Here is a 22,799-nt window from a genome sequence, read left to right on the forward strand (position 1 = left end):
GCGGCGAAAATTTATAGCGGGTACTGGGTGCGGGAGAGAGTAACGTACGCGTACGTCGCCAAATCACGAGAGTAAAATGTAAATTTACACGAAACTAACGGAATATCCAAACATCGAAAATAACACCCTTGTAGTACAGTATCTCAAGATTATAGATTTAGATTTTTAACTTCAAAACGGGTGAAAATAAATATTTTAAAACAAGCGATCGGCAGGATTGCGGCGAAGAATTTAGCCACGGTATAGATCATCGGCGCCCATTGTTTTCTATGGGGCGCGAGTATGTGCGTTGCCGAACAACATAAGGCGGTAAAAATGTAAAAATACAATAATTTAAGCCAATATTTAAAAATCGAAAACGATACGATTGTAGAACGACATCTAAAGATTACGGATTTAGATTTTTACATTCGTAGCTGATGAATAAATATATTGAAGCAAGTGATCGGCACGATAGTGGCCATGAATTTGCTGATAGTAGATGCCATTGTTTTCCTATGGGGCGCGGGCAATGTGTTTTTTGTCGAACTACAGACGGCGGTTCAAGAGTAAAATCACAAGAATTAAGCATATATTTAAAAATCGAAAACGATACGATTGTAGTACGGCATCTCAAGGTCTCAGGTGTGAATTTTTGTATTTATGAATGAAACATTAAAAAATTGAAGCAAGCGATCCACAATGTACCGACGACGGCGCAAAAACCATTGTTTACTATGGGAATTTTTCGCATCATTCATCCGCACTTGCAATACCTAAAACTCGCCGGTTCAATTTTTTCATTTTCGCACGAAATGGAAGAAAAGACACAGTCGTTCGGATGTTCATCGTAACAAAAATCGTATCGTTTTCGAATTTCAAATTCGGAGTGTCTATTGACCACCCGGGTGTCAATAGCCAGGAGCTGCCCTATATGGCTATTGACACCCCTCGGCCCGCGACCCTAGTCGAATAACTTCAAAACGGAGCTAAGTTACGTTGTCCATTTCTGTTTCAGGCAAGTTAGGCCTAATGCCCACTTTTTTGCTGTTGTGGGTACAGCTTTAATGGGGTAAAGTAACTGTGTAATGTTGTAGAATCATATCGACAGCTCGGGGTCAATAATTTTTATCCGCGGGCGAAGCTTGTCGAACAACATTGACCCGAGTTGCGGAACCTTTTAAAAAACATGCGGACATACTAAACACCGACAAGCACCGACAAGCACCGACAATAGACCGACAAGGACCGACAAGTGACCGACAAGTTGAATTAAAACCATTCTTTTTCGATGTTTTGGTTTTAAAATGTCATTCTCTACTATTTTGGTGAATATAAACGCAATTGACAACGGCATTGAAGAAAGAGAACGATTGGCCGACAAGGAAATCGCGTATTGAAGCAGCTGTATTGGCCTTATTGGACCGACAAGTTGCCGAAAAGTTGAATTTAAACCATTCTTTTTCGATGTTTTGGTTTTAAAATGTCATTTTCTACTGTTTTTGTGAATATTTACTCAAGTGACCGAACTGAATTAACGAAACTAAACGAAATATTGGCCGACAAGTAAATCGCGTATTGAAGCAGGTCTATTGGCCTACTAACAAGGACCGACAAGTGATCGATAAGGTGGATAATTATCATTCTTTTTCGATGTTTGGGCTTCAAAATGTCATTTTCTACTATTTTGGTGAATATTAACACAATCGACTGAACAGAACGAAGAAACTGTACGAAATATTGGCCGACAATGAAATCGTATCTTGAAGCAAGGTGTCACATATGCCGGAAACCAAAAAAAAAAAAAATTAAACTTGTCAATGACTTCGGTCACCTGTCGGTTTCTTTCTTTATACTTTTAGTTGTCGTAGCTTCAGATCTCTTTGTCGCTGTATTTTGATTTGAAACTGTTCTTTTATTTCGAAACGTATATATTTACAAAGATAGTAGAAAGTAGAAAGTAGTGTTTGAATGGCGAAAGTTCGAAAAATCGTTTTTTATTTTAACTTGTCGATGAGTTTTTGGTCACTTGTCGGTCCTTTCTGACTTCATCTCTAAAGTTGAAAGTGAACTAAATGCGTCCATTATATAGACGATGTCGGGTCTCCGTCGTCCGAGGATTGGTTTAGTCTATCTATAGTTGATTCAGTTACATTCTAGCGAATGTATGTCGGAGGAGGCAAATTAAGACTCAGTTTATGGTAGATAGATAGGAAGTCTATCGTTATAGGAGTGTGTTGTGATTGGTCGGTTATCACATTAAGGCTCTGTGTGATTGGTTGTTATTTCAAGCGATTTGATTGGTTGGAGTGTCGGATCCGATGATCCTGATTTTTGTTTTTAGTCATAAGGAAAGATAGGTGACTCGGGTTTTACATAGCCATAGCATGTTTTCCCGCCACTTTTTGTATTGTTGTAATGATGGTTTGTTATCGCTTTCGTGATGATAGATGAGGGATACTGAAGGGTATTCTCGGGTTTGCCCACTTTCGACTTAACTAGGCAGAAATAAGTAGTAAAATCGAATGTAAAAATGTGAAAGAGGCTCCCCACCTAACTATCCAAAATTTTTTTGTGTCAAGTTTGTGTTTGATTCGTTTCGAACAGTCTTTCTTATTTGGTATTGAGAGTCCTATGCAAAGGACTTTAAATTGTCACCAAGCTATGCAGCAGGAGCCAATTGAAATAATATTCATCAGCATAAGATCACAAAAATGCCACAAATATTTTATATGGAATTGTTTTTTCTTAAACATCGAATACTGTGAACTTTTAAATGAGATGTGCAGTACAATTGTTTGCCTACATCTTCCAAATATATCAAAACTATCGACACACGGTTCCCTAAGCTATTCAAAGCTATTTACCCTGTTTAACAATGTGAGTACACTCTCCCTTTTTACAGTGAGCTCATTCCTGTTTTATTCGTTGTCAATCATACATACTATTTCAATACATTCCTGATGTGAAAAATGGAGCTAGTACAGAATATGGCAGTCTACATGAGGGATTATGATAACATTCATTATCTATGCAGGCACCAATGATGTGAAGAATATCATAGTTTACCATAATGTTTTTGGTAGGAAACAAATACAAACTTTATCCGAACCGTGGTTTTGTACAGAATTTAAAATGGCAATAAATGAAAGAAAGAAATCAAGCAGGAAACAGACAAGTGGGTGAAGGAAAGAATGGGGGAAAATATTAAACAACTACATAAGTAAGGTGATACCAGAAATCTCAATAATTATAGAGGTATTTTATTGGGCTAAATTATTGGAAAAATGTACAATAGAATCATACAAAAAGAGGTAACAAATTTAGTTGAATTAAATATTTTTGATGAAATTCAAAGATTTTTGAAAAATGGGCGAACCATTGGTCAAATTTCATTTGCTTTTTTAGACCTTTGGAAAGCTTATGACAGCTTTTGGAGAGGTGGGTTTGGTACAAATTGTAGAACAATGGAATCAAAGGGAAGTTGTGGCGTGTGATTAAAAACATACATACGGTCATATTGAAAGTAAAGTGTCTTTGATGACATTGAAAGAATTTGACAAAATGAGGGTGTCAAGATGTGTTTAAGCCCCAATTTTAGTTGCAGTACTAGTGTACATCAATAAATTCAAGAAGCTGCTTAATGAATCACTGCTTGGGGTATACTTTAATTCAGAACTCATAAGTGGCCTGTTTTTTGCTGATAATGTAGTCCTTATGGCACCAAATGAAAAACAAATGAAGTCTATGCTATGCATTGCTAATAAGTATTGTGAACTATGGAAAATGTCAATTAATGAAGAGAAGTCTAATATTTTAATAGTAAATAAGAAAGTTGAAAAATACAAAAATGGACGATCGGTGAAGTTAAAAATAAATAATCATCAGTGATAAGTATCTAGGCTAATGGACGTCACGTAATCTCTCTCACCATACTCATTTTATGGAAATAAGATCAAAATTTGACAGTTTGTTTCCTCCCATGAAAGCAATCTTTGGAAATCTTGCAAACATTAAAGGAACTGATTTGATTTGACATTATGGAATCATATTATACGTCAGAGCAAAAATATGCGGGGAAAAATGTTGATACTTAGAAAGTCTTCAAAGAATGCAACGATTAGTGGGTAAATTCATCCTAAAAGCATGCAGCTGTACATCAAATGAAGCAATTCTTGGTGAGCTTGGTTTGCAGTACTATAAGAAGTAGACTTGATATCATGAAACTTAAATAGTGAAGATTATTGTACATGGCCCATTGGTGTAGACCTATATGTTGTTCAGAATAACTAAGCTAAGTTTGGTTGAATTTGGAGGCCGACTGGCGAAATAAACGAGAGGGTGTCAATAGCCAAATAGAGGGCCGGTTGGCTATTGACACCCATTGGTAGAGGCCGCCTGCAGTAGCACTATCGGACCGCAAAATGCTGACCAAAGAAGCTTTTCGAAGGATTTTTTGGATTTCTATTAAGAATATATGTTGTTCAGAATAACTAAGCTAAGTTTGGCTGAATTTGGAGGCCGACTGGCGAAATAAACGAGAGGATGTCAATAGCCAAATAGAGGGCCGGTTGGCTATTGACACCCATTGGTATAGGCCGCCTGCAGTAGCACTATGGGACCGCAAAATGCTGACCAAAGAAGCTTTTTCGAAGGATTTTTTTGGATTTCTATTGAGAATATATGTTGTTCAGAATAACTAAGCTGAGTTTGGTTGAATTTGGAGGCCGACTGGCGAAAAAACGGGAGGGGTGTCAATAGCCAAATAGAGGGCCGGTTGGCTATTGACACCCGGGTGTCAATAGCCAGGAGAAGCTCTATATGGCTATTGACACCCGGGTGTCAATAGATTCGCCTTAAAATTACGCTCTACTTTTCCGGTACGAATTGGTTTCAGTGGTGCTGTACGCGATTCGGACATAACCGCTTGTCTGTGTCAGCATAATTTTGGCAGAATTTTCGTAATTTATTTCATGTGTAAGTAAAATACTTACATATACGTTTTCATGTATATGTATACTATATATTTAGAGAATCTTTAGGACAATGCTAGCGTGAAACGGCGGCAATAGCCTTATATATTTCTGTCGGGCGTCAATGTCCATGAGACAGCGTGTCGCTGCCGTAGTGGACTCATGAATAATTCATTAGGACGACTATGCGTGGAACAAATGGGCTGGCAAAAAACCCGTAGTGTTTCTAAACACATCGAAATTGAAAATCGGGGGTTTGAAGTTTCAAAATATCAATATTTAACCCCTATAATCACATTCCAAATACGACGTCCGATTACTGCGATAGCAGTCCGATTACTAAGCACTCAACATGGGGTCAACAATCTGGCAACTTTGACCCCCTAAATACCACTTCCGTCCTGTTAACAGTTTGAGGATAAACACAATAAAGTTTCATAAGGTATGGTAATAATATTTCGTAGTGCTCGTCATTTATGAAACGGCTCTAGGCGAAATTCACTACCCTGTCCGAAAACTGCCACACTGAGTGTACACACATACAAGCTGTGTTGACAAAAAGAATACTCGAAATTTCAGCATGACAAACGGATTGGGGTCAGACATGGTAGTTGATATACAGAAGAAGAATACTGAAAAACTTGCCACAAGTTACAGCTTATGTCCCTTTAACATCTAAACACTTCTTCAAGCATGATAAAGAAGTACACAAAAAAAAAAAAATCAAAGAGAAAAGTGACATACGGACAAAAGGAATGAGAAATAATTAGCGGCGAAAAAAATAAACAAATAGGCAAGGAAGGAAACAAACAACCTGCAGTGAAGCAATTGTGAGACTGGAAGGCCTAACTTGATGTAATCACCCTCATGCCTCGCTCCAAATTTGAACATACTGCATGGGGACCTGCGCGAAAATCAAGATATCCTCCATATACTTCTGATGATATCTGTGATATCAAATAAAAGAGCTGCATTTTTTATCAATGATCGTCTCCTCCACAGGCCTTCTGTTGACTGGGTAGTTTGTAAAAGTGTAGTTTATGCTACGTTCCGACGTTCTGTTCTGTAGCCTAGGGCTGCAGAACAGAACGTCGGAACGTAGCATAAACTACACTTTTATATAATAGACTTCGAATTCAATGTCAGAAATACAACGTCCATACCCCACAGCTCATTTCACATCGTTCGCATGTGGCATGGGGGCTTGGGAGTGGGGGCAGGATAATTAAGGTTTGAACAACCGCGCGGTATTCCCATGTGAGGCGATTTCATACTCTCTCTAGATCTCCGAGTGCTTTATATTAAGTTTAAATTAAAGTGTCTTCACATTAATTAGATCCGCAGTCGGGGGTAGGGGTAATCCTCTACTAAGGTGTTTGGGTATGTGTCGCCCGAATGAGTCACTTTTTAACACGAGTCACTTATATAGATTTACATCCCCCAACCTAGATAGGAGTCAGTATCAACGGAAATGTCCCCATACTTCAGCAAAAACCTTCACGTGTTGTCAAATAACCGTACGGTAAAACTCTCTCTCCAATTTGTCCAGAAAAGCCCCAATGAAGGGTCACATATATCAGAGATATCTGTATGTTCAATATTTTTCAGTGTGCTCTTCAAGCGTATTACTTTAATATATCAGACATTTTTCAGCACGCCCTTCCGGTGCATGACTTTAATATACAAGACATATATATCAGAGATATCAGGATGTTTCATATTTTTCGGTGCGCCCTTCAGGTACCATACTTTAATAAATCAGAGATATATGTCAGAGATATCTTGATGTTTGCTAGGTGAAAGTGTACCATAAAGAAATCTGCAGTTCATATGAAAAGCATGACCAATTCCTGATACTTTTCTGTAGTCTCTATGAGAATTCAGTATGAGAAACAACATGCACAAATATTTCACAATATATATATTTGATACAGTGACTTACTTTAGAAAATGACAAGATATCTTTCGTTCTCATTGATGCAACTATTTTCCTTTGTGTCTCAGGTTTTCTCTAAAAAGATGCATTTTTTATGACTATCAGTTAAAAAAGGCAGTTTTCGTCATTATTAGCTGTGCTTGTATGGTTTCAATGTTACAAGAAAAGGTCCTCTCAGACACTGCACACATCAGATTTGGCTAAAATAGCTCTCTATGGCTTCTCAGGAGATTTAATTGGATGGCTTGCAAGTCTTAACACCCATCAAAGTTTTTGATTACTGCTTTTTCGTCTCTGAGATCAATGATTGACATCCATTTCTGTACAACAGTTCAGGACATCTGGTTAAGCATAGGAAGTTTGAAATACATTCACAGCTCATTCAAAATGTACGGCATTCAAACTTTAAAATTGACTCTTTGAAATTCCTATCTTACAACTGACATGTCAACAATTTCATTAAAACACAGAATGACTGTTGAAAATAAATATATATAAAATATTATATATATATATATATATATATATATATATATATATATATATATATATATATATATCTGAGGATTGCAAGATGCATGAAACTTAAGTAATAGATTTCATTACTTTGTACTTGAAGTAATCTGTTTATTTATAACGCTCTGCTTTTTGCATTGAGCACTGTAATTTCCCTCGAGGACATCTGTATACTTCGAGATATATATATATATATATATATATATATATATATATATATATATATATATATATATATATATATATATATATATATATATATCCACCTTTTGTTTTACTGTTGTCGCGCGGAGGGGGGTCACCCTGTTTTCAAAATTTGGAATAGGGGGGTCAGCCATTTTTTGACGTCGGCAAAAAATAATCCACCGCCCCCCCCCCCCCCACCCCGCAGGCCGTAGAAACTGACCAGTCCCTAATAGAGCAAAACAACCAACCTCTTCAGCAAAATTAATGTAGTAGAGATTTATGTCGAATTCAAGCTCTTGCCCAAAAAAATGTAAAACAAAAACATTATGATAGGGCTAACTCGTTCATTTACTTACATAATGGAATGGTCCCAAAGAACTGTTGCATGTAAAATGACCTCTCCCCCCCCCCGGTATTTATCCTGTCCGGGCCCAACCATGTACCAGAGGGTGCTCTTCCAGGGCGGAAGTACAGGGCCCGAGGAGCAGTCTGGGTAACCGAGACTGCAGCTTTCCGCAAAGGAAACATCTGTGACGTCACTTAAATCCAAGATGGTGGATCCGTAGAAATCTGTTTTGGTTGTGTGATGGTCTAACAAAATGGATAATATATGTCAAATTAGACGAACATATAGGGACTGTCCGTGATCTCATTCGGCCAGGAGAACATCTTATACTGATAGTCGTTTACTAACCCGAACAAATTGATGGAAATACCGGAGTTTATTTAGTTTTTGGACGCTGCAAGTAGAGGACTGAGAAGGCCTTGGAGTCTTGGTGCTGGATTACTGATATGAAAATTTGTTAGCCATAAATTTTATTTGGTTGCTGTTGTTTGGGTAAACGCATCAAATTTCGGAGCCACTTACATTATTGAGGACTCGGGCACAAGCCATGTCTGATAATCGTCAACCACAGCAAAACGCGAACAGGTTTCGAAACAATCAGAACCAGCAATTGCTGAATGTTCGTGACCGCTTGTTCCACGCACTGTTCTTCAAAATTTCCATTACCTATGCTCGGGCCTTTCCGACAAATATCAGGCGGCTTTTCGAATTCCTCGTATTAGTTAAGGTAAGTGTACTGAAAAGATGTATATTTTTAAAACATTAACTCCACTCAGAAACTGGAAAAGGTTAACCTGAACATCTATACACAGGAATACGCTCTTGTAAAAACCCGGAAATTGTACAGTCAAAGGAATGTACTTCAGTAAAATAAAGGAATCATATTCGGTGGGATGGGATGGGATGGGGAGCGAACCGTTGAGTAGCATTCTTGAATTCGTCCAAAATTGTATATTTTTGATACAACTATTTCATGGTGATTCCAAAAATATATGGTTAATTATTACAGAAGTCAGAGGGCATGCAACATAGCACTTCAAAATGTCATCTCAACTCTAGGCCCTTGGGATGCAAAGGGTTAATATTGGATATCAGTGGCAATATACATTTGTTAGATAAACAGACATGTATATTGATGCGTTGAATAGTAGATTCAACACACTTTCGGGATTTACAAAAGAATCTTGAATCTGACGTACCCACCCCCAAAAAATATAAAAAGTTACAGGTGCTGTCCTTTTAATGAAACAAGGAATGTTTCCCTGTGATACTTATACGTATAGTTTTATATGCACAGTAATAAACCCTATGGCTACCACAATATAGTAAATTGCTGCACCAAAAACCACTTTGAAATGGTATTTGATCTTGCCAGATTTTTCAGCACTCAGGGTATTCAGCAAATCGTAATGTCCAGAAATATTGGCATTCAAAGGAGTCAGGGGTTGAGACTTCCTGAGTGGAAGACATCGCAAAGTGTACTGACAGTAGAGCTGCTCACACTATGGTTTTGTAGAGAAACAAGTACATGCAGTTGACTATAGATACTATGATAATTTAACTTCAAAATGATAGTGAATTAGCCATGTTATTATATAATTAGAGAGAAGACTTAATCCATAGCTTAATCCAAGGGATGTAGCATGTTGTGAACACATTTTTCACATTTTACCTTCATTGGCAGTCACATTGAGTGGCATCGATGCTGTTCTTGGTGCATATACTGCTGCATGCACATTGGCAATCACATTGAGTGGCATTGATACTGTTCTTGGTGCATATACCGCTACATGCACATTGGCAATCACATTGAGTTTCAGTCATTTAATTACTGGTAAATAATAAGTGATATTATCTTATCATTTCTAATACTGCACTGGCACAAAACAAGTTGTCCGGATTGATCATTTTAGTTTCAAAGGGCCACCTATGCGTGTGTTGTATGAAAAGAACTAGCAGTGCTGGTGTATAGAAGCACACACACACATTCTGCAATATGTATTCAGGTTTAGCAGTCAGTGTGTGTAACCATCATGCATGAAACTCTGGTGAAAATTTTCAGAGTGAGAATGACCATAGCTTTTGAATTGCAAATTACCAAACCATAAGATTAATAGCACCATGGGGAAACAAGTAGTTGTTGTGTCCAATACGGCTCTACTTTTGTATTTTCACTAAAAAGAACAATAAAACATCCTGATTAATTCCAGTTTTCAAAGAAGAAAATAGGTGGATTTAAAATACATGTCTGTGTATGAATGATGATACATGTAACAACATGTAAGAACCATAATATGAAATATCAAACCAATCACACCTGAGAGGATTTGTTGGTAAAAAACCAAAAAGAGAACCACAAAATGCGGTTTCTCATCTTTCAGCTCCATTACACAGCAAGAAGGACATGCCTAGAGATTAATCAATACACCAAATATTTATGAGTACATGTACGTGTAGATCCCTGTGGGTTAGAATTTTCTCTCAAATACATTTCATAGCCCATTTCTCAGTAAAAACTTCTATGTAATTTTGTGAAAAGTTTACGTACAGTTGCAAATGATTGTAATGGCAGAAACATGACCAATTTGATATTACATGTTTATGTAGCCAGATTAGATTTATATGTGAACCACCTTTGATACAGGTCACATGAGATAGACAGAGACATCTAACCCTCTGATAAACTTGGTCATTCTCTTGTGAGAAGACATCTGTTATCTGAAATACATAAGTGCTGGCAGTTTTAATATGTGTGTGTGTTGATTTTTTGTCTTCAAAAATAGATACTGTACACTTTGACTGGACAATTTTCAATTTAAATGGAGTTTTTATCTGGGAAATCATATATAAATGTGTAAATATATCTAATGTATATGTTTGGTGTCACATTTTGTTCAAAATTGTGTGTGAGCTAAGATTTTTAATTTCAGTGTTCATTCTAGTCTCATGAAGTGACAAAAGCTTTAGAAATGGATTGAAAGCATTAGCCTGTTCAACCTACATGTATATACTGTGACTAAACATGTGACCATGACCTTGACTTCTGTAATACTTACAATCTATTTTAACCTGGCTACAGTTTAGAAATTTGTATCCAGTAACCTCATAGAAGATTATTTTAACTAGTCATGTATGCACTTGTATCGTATGTAGTATCATGTGTTGAAACTAATTACTGTCTGAAAGACTAGTACAGATCTTGTGTGGAGGCAGACATGTTTGAGTAAGGTCAAGAGGTCAAATGGTCCACTGTACATGTACTCTTTGAACATACTCAAATGGGTCTACTCTGTTATTTTACTGTATTTATCCTGCCTTTAGCATCACCTGAATTGAGCCAAAACCATACATGATTATATTGTTACCATCTTGGGAGTGTTTGTGATAGCAAGTATAGTCAGTACAAGTCATGTATAGGAATTGCTTTTACCAAAGACCAGAGTTACATGTACACTATTTGTGTTCAGGGGCCTTCAAATGTTCAAGTAATTTATGAAACACAACAAATGGGACGTTGTGCTTCATTGATTTAGTCAACTTGAGATGATGGTAATATGAATTTGGCAGTATAAGGGTTAATTATGCATATCGTTGCATCTGTTTCAGATAACTTCATTGTTTATTATTTTCATGATTCATGTACATCTACAGGATATTAATATGCATGTTCAGAAAGACTTGAGTGTCTTCAGGTAGAATATTCTTTGTATAAAACTCCTTTGTCGTGGATATAACATCAGTAAATCTTGTGCTACATGTATATGTAGCAGTGAATTTTGTGATGTCAACCATCCTCCCCACCCCTTCATTACTGATACATTTTCGATAAATCCAACGTTGTGGCTCCTTATGCATCTACAAAATCCCTACCATTGCCAAGACAAATATCAATAACATATGCCCTCCCTCAAGCAAACTTTACACTCCATAATTAACTCATCCTATATTTAGCAAAGTGCAAAGTTTGCTTTCATCCATTATTGGCTTGGAGGGGATATAATATTGCTTAAATAAAATAGAAATTCATTAATGTTCTTCTTGTATTTGATAGGGACAGACTTAAAATGTACATGTATATTCATTTAATTTCAACTTAAAATACTGATTCCCTTGAACATGGTTAATGTACTACTGGTGGTAATGGTGGTCTTTGTCAATTTACATGTACATTTGTAGCTCATTTCATTTTCAAATACTACTTTCAATACAGCAAGATCACATTTAGTGAAATAGGTATCAGGGCATAAATTGAAATATGACTATCTTAACTTTCAATACACGATTATCTTTTAAATGTTAATTTATCACAAACACAAAACTGCTTACTATTTGTAGCATGTTTGTTGAAAAGTTTTGCCAGGAGTATTTCTTCAGTTTCTGCACAAAGATTTGATAATTGATTATTGATTTAGTCACAAATATACAAATCTATTGCAAGTAAACACATTCAATCATTATTATTTTTGATGTGTTTGCTTATCACATACGTATGGACTCTAAAATATACTGGTCAGTATAAAGTCTCTGATTTTAACATGAAGGTGACATTGAGTTGGTCAAAGTACAGAAATTAAAGCAATTGTCTCCACATACATGTAGCCTACAGCAGGGTGAAAGATCAATGTACCATTCATTAAAAATAGAAAAAATATCTGAGATTAATGGCACCTCGACCATTTAATGTGAAAATATGCGTTGTCAAACAAGAACACTAAAGTTTCTATAGGATTTTGTATTGTAAAGGTCTGTTTCAATTGTCTACCCTTACTGAAACTCAGAGAAAATGGGTCAAAAAGACTTGTATTGCCACTAAAAAGGAAAAAGAAGTCAGGTCTGGTAATTGGATGGTACATTAACAACAAATTTTGTGCTACATGTAGATAATCCAGCCATTGATTTCTATGCAATGAAAGCTATCTTCTGCTTTGCAGTAATGTACATTTAGATTTACATGTAGATTTTTCTGTAAAATGTAGACTAGGTTACAACAAGTTTTGGAAAGATGTCACACATTTATATGTACATTTAACAGATGTACTATTTTATTAAAATGAAATCTGTTTTGCTTGAACAAATCTCTGTAGTAGAATACTTGCATATCATCATAGGAATTGCAACAAAGTTAGTCCCCGGGGTAGGGGTGTCTTGTCTAAGGACAGGGTTCTTCTTGCTATGGTTTATTTTATTTTATAAGTTTTACTATGATATATATTGCCAATAAAGAGTTATATTACCAACCTTTCTTTGCAGCTTTGGTGTCTTTGTGTTATGTTAGCGCTGGTTTTGTAACGATTTCTTTTTTCGTATTTACGTCCTTTGACAATCTTTAGCGAAGTTTCGTCACTGTGTTGCGTCTATTATCTTACCAGTTTGATTGTGTAATTCGCCAAGGCAAGCAAGGGTAGTAATTTAGTCCATTATCTGATGAGTTTGGGTGCCTAATTTGCCAAAGTAAACGAGGTAAATTACTAATCTGCGGACGCAGTCACCAGATTATCACCGGATTAACTTTGACAGAGTCAACAACGTACGCACCAGCAAGGTATAACTGAAGTTATACCTTGCTGGTGCGTTCGTTGTTGACTTTGTCAAATTTAATCTGGTGATAATCTGGTGAGAGCGTCCACAGATTAGTAATTTACCCTTGATTACTTTGGCTAATTAGGCACTCAAACTCATCAGATAATAGACGCAGCATGTTGATAAAACCTATGCGCAAGATTGTCAAGGGCAGTGCTAAGTTAAGACCGAAACACCAAAGGTTGGTATAATATATCTTTATTAGCGATACAACGAAACACTACCCACCCCTGGGGACGGACATGTAGACAACCCCTGTGATATCATGCTGTCTCTTAACTGCAATGAATTGACAGTTATTTACATACTAGTGTGAATTCTTTCCTATTTTTATAGACTATCAATGGAGGCAGTACCTTCAGTCATAGCTATGGTGTACATGTTTTCAGACACTGAAATGATCTCTGTGTGTTGCATTGTGCAAGTAATTTGTATAATTGACAGAAAGGCTATGCAGTGACTTTATTGCTGCCCATTAAAATTTAGCAATTTAATGTATTACATGTAGGGGTAGCTTTACAAATACATGTAACTTACTATTCCATTGCACTATTACAAAAACTTTTTAGTAAAAAGGACTATGCTTTTAAAATGAAACACCTCAGTCATTTCGATATCAACCTACAGAACCCAGTACACCCAAACAGCCATTATTTAGTGATCATAAATTAATAGAAATCAGTAAGCACCATTATTATGAAAAGAACATCTCCATGTAAGCAGAGTTAAACACAGACATCCACATGTACGGATAAACAGCACATGACACAGACATGCACATGTACGGATATACAGCAAATGACACAGACATCCACATGTACGGATAAACAGCACATGACAGAGACATCCACATGTACGGATAAACAGCACATGACACAGACATGCACATGTACGGATATACAGCACATGACACAGACATGCACATGTACGGATATACAGCACATGACACAGACATGCACATGTACGGATATACAGCACATGACACAGACATGCACATGTACGGATAAACAGCACATGACACAGACATCCACATGTACGGATAAACAGCACATGACACAGACATGCACATGTACGGATATACAGCACATGACACAGACATCCACATGTACGGATATACAGCAAATGACACAGACATGCACATGTACGGATATACAGCACATGACACAAACGTGCACATGTACGGATATACAGCACATGATGATAATGTACAAGGGATGTTGTGATACTTTGCTTTTTACCAGCATTTCTTTGTGTACCTGCACAATTGCCGACAGAACCATTTATTCTCATTATCCAGTTTGATCATTGACTCAGCTCATTTCTGTTTGTTTGTTTGTTTGCTGTTACAGGCATTGACGGTTTTGTTTGTACTAGGATATATACATTGTGCATTTTCAAGAACTCCTATCAATTGTCTGGCTCATGTACAAGAAGTTTGGCCAAGGGATGGAATATTACGTGTAGAAATAGTACGCAATATATCCAAACCACATGATGTTCAAGTTACTGACGTTCCTCAAGATATTGCATCTACAGGTAAAGTATTAAACAGTCAACAATAAAATTAAACTGAAGCATTAAGTCTCATGAAAAAGTGTGAACAATTACGATGTTAACAGGAAATTCCATCTTGTCAGATGATTGGATAAATTGATATGACATTAATTGTGATGAGAAGTATTTCCAATGTTCATGTAGCTGCCATTATATATTATACTTTGGAAGAAAGTTTTGCTGAAATGTATTCATGTACATGAATGTACATTGTATCTTCTTCATGGAACAGCATTGAGTCTACACTACATCAAATTTATACATACAGTAAAAAATGATAGTTTCTGTTACTAAAGTTATTTTTATGAATGTTTCAAATTTCACAGCTTATTTTCATACAGAATATCACATCAAGTATTGAGAGGAAATGCATGGTAAACTTTCCATGCATCAAATCAACATAATGGTTTATAGCAGGTTCCATACCTTAACATTCTGAAATTTGAAACTGACTGAAGTGTCATAATCTATTTGCTTTCAGAAACCCAATTTGAAGAATATACCAATCTTAGTATTTATTCAGAAGATTACTTCAACTACAGAAACAAAAATCTCAAATCTGGCAAAGAAGATGTGGGAATACTATTCAACAATGAAAGTCTCAGTTACTTGGTACCAGAAAAACCCCAGAAAAATATGCAACCATTCCGAGAAACTGTTTCAGAATTTGAAATGTTTACCAGAGCAGGTACTGTATGTTTACCAAAATATTTTATAAATATAAAAGACCGCATCGGAATCAACATTCACATGCATGAGTTTCTCCCAAATACTGTTTGAATTCTGAGTTTGGTCTTTCACTCCAAATTGTTATGTGTAGTCCCTCTATCAGGGACTGTGGTGTCCGTATGTATACATGTACAATGTATATCAGTGAGAGCTTATTGGATCAGTAGGTATTAGTCAGTATGTATGAATGGATAATCTGTATGTATGTGTATCCATCCACCGTAAAACTTGAGAATCGCTGCATGTATCAACGCAATTTCTGGTTTTAAAGATGCTTTGTTGTCTTTAAAGGCACTGTTCACTATCCCTTGGATCGCCTTTGTTTATAGAGGTGTGAGATAGCCTTTTTGTTTTTTCATTGAAATTGTAATCTGGTACATAAATTTCTGATGAGACAATCGGTGCCATCACAGGCCTTTAAATTAGAGTTGTTCAAATAAAAATTCATGTATCTAGATGAGCTTGAAAAATGTAAACAAGTAAAATCTCTGGAACTACTGGTCAGATTGCATTGATTGGAAGTTGTATCAGTTTTAGATTAGTACTGCCTATTTTACTGAAAAATGTTAGAATGTTGATTTGCTGTAATTAAACTTGATGCATGTTCTGAGCAGAACTCATTTCTTTTCATGTTGTAATCCCTTGTCAGTTTTACAGAAATTGCTCAGTATCTGCCAGTTACAGATCATAGTATTTAATGATCTGATGTACATGTATCTACATGTTATGATCAGAGTTGGTAAAAGTGTATTTCATGTAGTATAGATAATCTATTCTTTTCCTTTAGTGGCTTCCTGATTATTTTAAAGTCTTCATTGAATGTTGGTATAGAATATTAAGTTCCATCACCTTTTGTGAGAGATGTTAAATATACAAGTATTCAGTAATGCAAATTCTTTGCATTCTTTGTTCTGTACAGTATGGCCAAGTGATGAATATGTAATGGAATATTCTTTGGAATATGGCTTTTTGAGATTATCACCACAAACCCGTGAAAGGCTTGGAATTCCAGTCATGGTTGTCCAGTTAGGTAGGTTGAAATCCATGCTTTATACACAGATTCATTTCCTTGACAATGATGTAATTGTATTTCACAGTCAGTGTATTACAGATAATTGTGAACTTTAAGTTTGCACATGTTGAAAATGTAAGTATATTGTATATGCATATAATTTAAAGGGACAAAGTTTCTCTTTTTTGACCTTTTTGTGATACCGGGGGTATCAAGAAAACTTGGAATACTTGCTGCTTAATTTGCATTAAGTCACTCAGTGTACAAAAGGACAATGGTACATAAATGCAAGTGTCAAAATGTATGCCTTTGCAGATTTGTTTGTGATCTCAACACAAAATGGACTTTTCCTTTTCCAACTTGCTTCCTATGACAAGTAAACTTTGCTACAATGTAAGAAAGAGCTGCTTTCCTTATCTATACTATATTAAAGGTACTGCCAATTAACATTTCATTGTAAATGCTCGCATGAAGTGTAAACCTTTCTACTGTATGTTCAGCCATGCATAGTGACACCGACAGATGTGCATGGAACTTGATTTTTAGTTACAGACCATCAAATATTTCTCTGAATTTTAATATCTTGTCTCTCTGCATGCAGAGTTGAGGTTGTGCACAGTTGACCTGTATTTCAATATGTTTCAAGAAGTCAAACAACACAAACTACTTTTCATATCAAACAAAATTCACAAATAAAGATCAAAAAAGAGCAGCTTTGTCCCTTCAATGTAAATACGTATTTTCACATTTGTTCCTACTCACTTATTGTGTTTTGTATTTTTTTTACCAAATAATTATGTTGTTATTGTTGATATAGAGCTGTGGTGTAATATCACAGAGTATGCCTTATTTTCTTTAATGGAATTTCCTATTTATAACCATTTCTGACTTTCAACAAGATTGTTTTACTTTTAGTTGCTAACAGAATAATTTGGATCTGTTATCATTTAATAAATGATATTAGTTTTGTTAATGTTTTGACTGTGGACTCACCAATGATGCAAAAATTGATTTTGTTGAAGTTCACCATTCATGTACATGTGCAATTGTTGATCAAACTTGACTAAATTACCGTACATCCCCTGGTACTGATGATGTTCAGTTGATGTATATTTCATTGTTGATACTTTTCAGATCCTTTAAAAGATGAGTGTTTTGGTGATACATTGAGTAGATTTCTGCTGGAAGAGTTCCTTGGTTATGATGATATTTTAATGTCAAGTGTGAAAAGCCTTGCAGAGCATGAAGATAACAAAGGTATCTCACAAACCTCTATAGTTAATGAAATGAATAATTTGTATAATCTCAAGGCCCTGTCAAGCCATTGCAATCCGACACAGATGCAAAATGATACTGTGTATTGATCCTAGACAATGTCTCATAGAATGAATGTCCTCTATGTACTATTCAAGTTGTAAGAACCTTTTCTGATACTTGCTAATCATATCTATACATTTATGAGATGTGAATTAGTGTACTGTATAATGAACATTTTATGTCAAATCTTTGATATATAAATGTCTGCTTCAGTCTTTTAATAGGTGTGTCAGTATAACATTCAAGCTGTATGATCTACATGTAGAATTGATGATGATTTTAGTAACGTAACCTTTGGTGGCGTGTTTGAGAGATATGAATTATGAACCAAATTACATATTCTATGTTTCACCTTGGCATTGTAGAGTATCACTGAAGTCTTTTGTTATCACACAATAGTGCAGTTTAGTCAGTTTATCCTAAAAGGCAGATTAGATCTATCCTAATTTCACACTGATACCATTGGATGCTGTGTATATAAGAGGAAAATAATGATGTCATGTAGTGTCATAGGTTCAATGCACAGATTGTTTTCTGTTTGACAGGCTACCTTCGTAATGTGATATCAGGAGAACATTACAGATTTGTCAGTATGTGGATGGCCAGATCATCATACATTGCAGCAGCATTTATCATGTTTGTATTTACCATATCAATATCAATGCTACTCCGATACTCCCATCATCAGATCTTTGTTTTCATTGGTGAGTATTGTGAGGAAATATTGACATTCATGGATGGTAGAGTTAGCAATGTCTAAGAAATAGATATTCATTTCAGAATTGATGTTGTGTCAATTCTGAATACCAATGATATTGCCAGATAATGAGGCAATAGTTTGTCATATATCCAAGATACATTTGCTATCCCAGCATGCAAGGTGTACTCCTTCAGATGTAGTAGAGCTGTAAGCAATACAGCATAAATGCAAAGTGATTGTTGGTGGAAAGCATTAGTCCAAACTGTAAGAGTTGGTGGTAACACCAAATTATGTGAATACGATATTTCCTAACAAGCAGTGTCAAGTTACAGCAGATGAAAAGATGCTTTTAAGTGTTGGTGGTGTCAGGAGCATTTTACATTTGTATAAGGACTGTGTGATGATGAAATATCATTTCAGTAGTTCAATGTCAAAATCATGGTCTCAGTGAGTTGTCACCAGACTGTGATTTTCATTCAATGAGATAAAGAAATGTGAATGCCATGGAGGGGCTGTGTGTAATACTGTAGAATAATCAAATATTAATGAGAAACACAGACATTAACACAAAAATATGTAAGCAGTGTAATATCTATGTATGGGATTAGTACTTAGAATACATAATATCTGCAGAGTTTCAATCAGTAATCAAATGCTACAATGACAATGGACATATCATCCATTCAGAGTGCAGGGTCAATCTACATTTCTCCAGTCACATCAACTATATTTGTCAAATTACCTTAATTTCATTATTTTATTTATTTATTTATATATTTATTTATTTTTTATAGTGGATTTACTTCAGATGTTAGAAATGAATGTGACCATAGCGTTTCCTGCAGCACCACTTCTTACAGTCATTCTGGCCTTAGTTGGTAAGTATTGACCATGTCTTGAAGTCTTCTTCATTGTCTAACAAGTTTGAACCGACTTCATCTCACCATCAACTTGCGATATCTGGTAACTGCAAACTTGTTTGTGAAAATCTTTTATTTCCTGAGCTATTACTGTTTAGAACTGAATTTAATTGTAAGTCTAGTTTGCTTTACCCGCATGGTGCAATTTCACTCTGCTTTTCTTTGCAACTGTAGTGTTTATGTATTTAGATAATGATATGTGGTTATGTAGTCTTGGTGTTATTGGAGCTAGGCTTCCACACTTCACTGGTCATGCTGTCTGACTGTCAATCAAATCACTAGTGTCATTGATCTTAAACTGATAAAATTAATCAACTGTAGATGAGATATTATGTACAGATAGTTCACCATATTGTTCAACTGAGATCATTTATAACATGTTGATGCTGATGATAAAGGGTAAATGTGGTATGTCTAGGGATCTAATTGAACAATTTTGCATCATACAGGTATGGAAGCTATAATGTCTGAATTTTTCAATGACACAACAACAGCATTTTATATCATCCTGATAGTATGGATTGCTGATCAGTATGATGCCATTTGTTGCCATACTACCACCAGTAAAAGACATTGGCTGAGGTAAGAGTTATTGTCATATCACTCAGTTTCAAAGTCAAGTTTTACAAAGACATTAATTTCTCTGATAGTAAGAGATTGAATGGACAAATATACAGAAAGTTGTATGATAATGCCATGGTGTGTGGATCAACAATTTGAGACTCTTGTATTTGTTAAATAGGACAATCTCACTGGTTATTAATGTGAGCATTAAAAATTTATCCAAGCTGTAAATTCCTAGTGGCAAGCTAAAAAGATTGAAAATCTAGAATTAAAAGTATTTGTACAAAATATTTGTGTGAGTTGGAATACCATGTCATCAAGAAATGTATAATCAGGAAAATGAGGTACATTGTTCAAAGTATGTCATACTTGCCTGTTGATGTCATGGATTCTAACAAATGTTCGTCTTCTGTTTCAGATTTTTCTACCTGTATCATTTTGCTTTCTATGCTTATCACTATCGATTCAATGGTCAATACAGTGGTCTAGCTCTCGTCACTTCATGGCTCTTCATTCAGGTAATCTATCTATTAAATCCTATGAGAATACCAACATTGTAGTAAGCAAAATGCTTGTAATAAACTCTCAGTATAAAAAACCTGTGTCAGAAAGCATTTCATCAAACTCAACATGCTGACAGTATTAATGATGTGTGATTAATACACTAATGCTGTTGAACAGTAAACAATCACCAGTCCATATTGCAATGTTTTATCTCCCTCAAAACTTAACCAATGCTACAGATATCAAACTAGTCTTTGAATGAAATCAGGTACAGATTACTTGATAGTTCCCTCACACTATGAATCTTTCTATAGTATGCATGTTTTGCTGTTTACAAAGCATAGACAGAAAACCACAACTCTTAAGTTGATCTTTTTATTATTTTCAGCATTCAATGATTTACTTTTTCCACCACTATGAGTTGCCAGCCATTCTACAGCAAGCCAGGATTCAAATACTTCTTCAACGTAACCAACATGGAGGCATCCACACTGCAGGCATCAATGTTGACTTTGATTTAGATGATGAAGACTTGCCAGATTTAATTCCTCCGCCATCTCCAGGTGACAACAGTCCCAACAATAATGATAATATCCCCAACAACAACCAAGCTAATGCAAACCCAGTGAACAACCCAGCTGACAACCCAGCTAATGATGTGACCAACAACCCTGCTAGTAACGCAGTCAATGATAATGCCAGTGATACAAACCAAGCAGCTACATCACAGGAACATGCAGCTGTTAATACTTCAGCAATGGATGATAGCCATAGCAGACAACACTGCAGCAACTTCCGTTGACAATAGTGAATCACAAAGTAATGGAGATGATATGAGTCCTGGTACTTCAGTACAAAGTAGCCAGACATCCAGTATTCAACATGGCCAACAAAGTAAAAACACTTCAGAATTCAGGAATGGTATTTCAACTGATAATAAAACTACATTTACCAGGCCAGAAGCCAGCAATGTTCAGTCCCTGAGAATTGCAAGTGGAAGTTCAAATGTCAGTGATACAATTGATTTCTTTACCAGTGCTCCAAGCTCATCACATACTAGGACAAATTGTGACAATAATGTTGACAGAGCTGGAGACAATGATGATGAAAGAAGAGAAAGAATTACTGTTAACAATGATGGTACAGCAGTGTAGTATGTCATTTGCAGATATTGTATCATTGCAGGAATGCAAATCAAGACTGTGTGTATTGTATTGGAACTGGTGTATTAGCAGTAAGGTGGTAACATCTACTGCACATCAATATGGATGTAGTAGCAGGCAATTGTATCTCATAGACCATCTGATTTGCAATGGAAGGAATTTATACTTTAGCCTGTGAGGGCAGTAACATTAAAAGAGACTTTCTACTGAAAAGTCCAGGGTCAGTGTTTCAAAATGACCATCCATGGAAAGGCCAGGAGATCACAACTTGTTTAAATGTTATACTCATCAAGAGTTGAATGATGCAAGCCTGTATGTGACATTGGCCGATGCTAATTTAGGAAGAATTGTAAGAAGTTGCACAATTTCATTTCCACAACTGATGCTAGTTGTATCATCAACCGTACTACTTGTACAAAGTGTAACTCCTAAATTGTGCAATCAAACTTGAAACAAAATGTTTCACCTAATCTTCATTTTGTATCTCTTAAACTTATCGAACCCCAGTTAAATGGAAGGGGGACAAACATTTTTAGCAAGCATCAGTAATGATAAGTAATTTTTATGCACATCTACAAAACAATTGAAATAAGCAAAGCAGGTACAGCTGTATCTGTCTTTAACATTATTATGATAGGTCTCAGCAAGCAACTCTCATCAAAATTATTCAGACATGATTAAAAGAAATCTTTCGGTTAAAAATGTTATGTTAGGTGTGAATGGATAGTCATCCTATTCCAATGTAAAATTCTTAAAAAAATAATAAAATATTTTGAATCTAAGTGTTGTGCAAGCTTTTTTATGTCGGTTGTTGTCAGCA

General features: G+C 35.8%; 1 protein-coding gene across 1 annotated transcript; it reads left to right on the forward strand.

Moving 5' to 3' along the window:
* The first annotated feature begins 8,120 nt into the window (after window positions 1-8,120).
* On the forward strand, window positions 8,121-22,761 carry LOC139139414 (membralin-like). The gene is made up of 10 exons (XM_070708318.1): window positions 8,121-8,663; window positions 14,866-15,052; window positions 15,552-15,758; window positions 16,719-16,829; window positions 17,946-18,068; window positions 18,674-18,832; window positions 19,623-19,706; window positions 20,198-20,330; window positions 20,731-20,830; window positions 21,205-22,761. Exons 1-10 carry the CDS (start codon window positions 8,484-8,486, stop codon window positions 21,616-21,618), a joined length of 1,698 nt encoding a protein of 565 aa, XP_070564419.1. The 5' UTR covers window positions 8,121-8,483; the 3' UTR covers window positions 21,619-22,761.
* Window positions 22,762-22,799: the final 38 nt, after the last annotated feature.

The sequence above is a fragment of the Ptychodera flava genome, chromosome 8 (assembly GCF_041260155.1).
Source record: "Ptychodera flava strain L36383 chromosome 8, AS_Pfla_20210202, whole genome shotgun sequence".
NCBI classification, from domain to species: domain Eukaryota; kingdom Metazoa; phylum Hemichordata; class Enteropneusta; family Ptychoderidae; genus Ptychodera; species Ptychodera flava.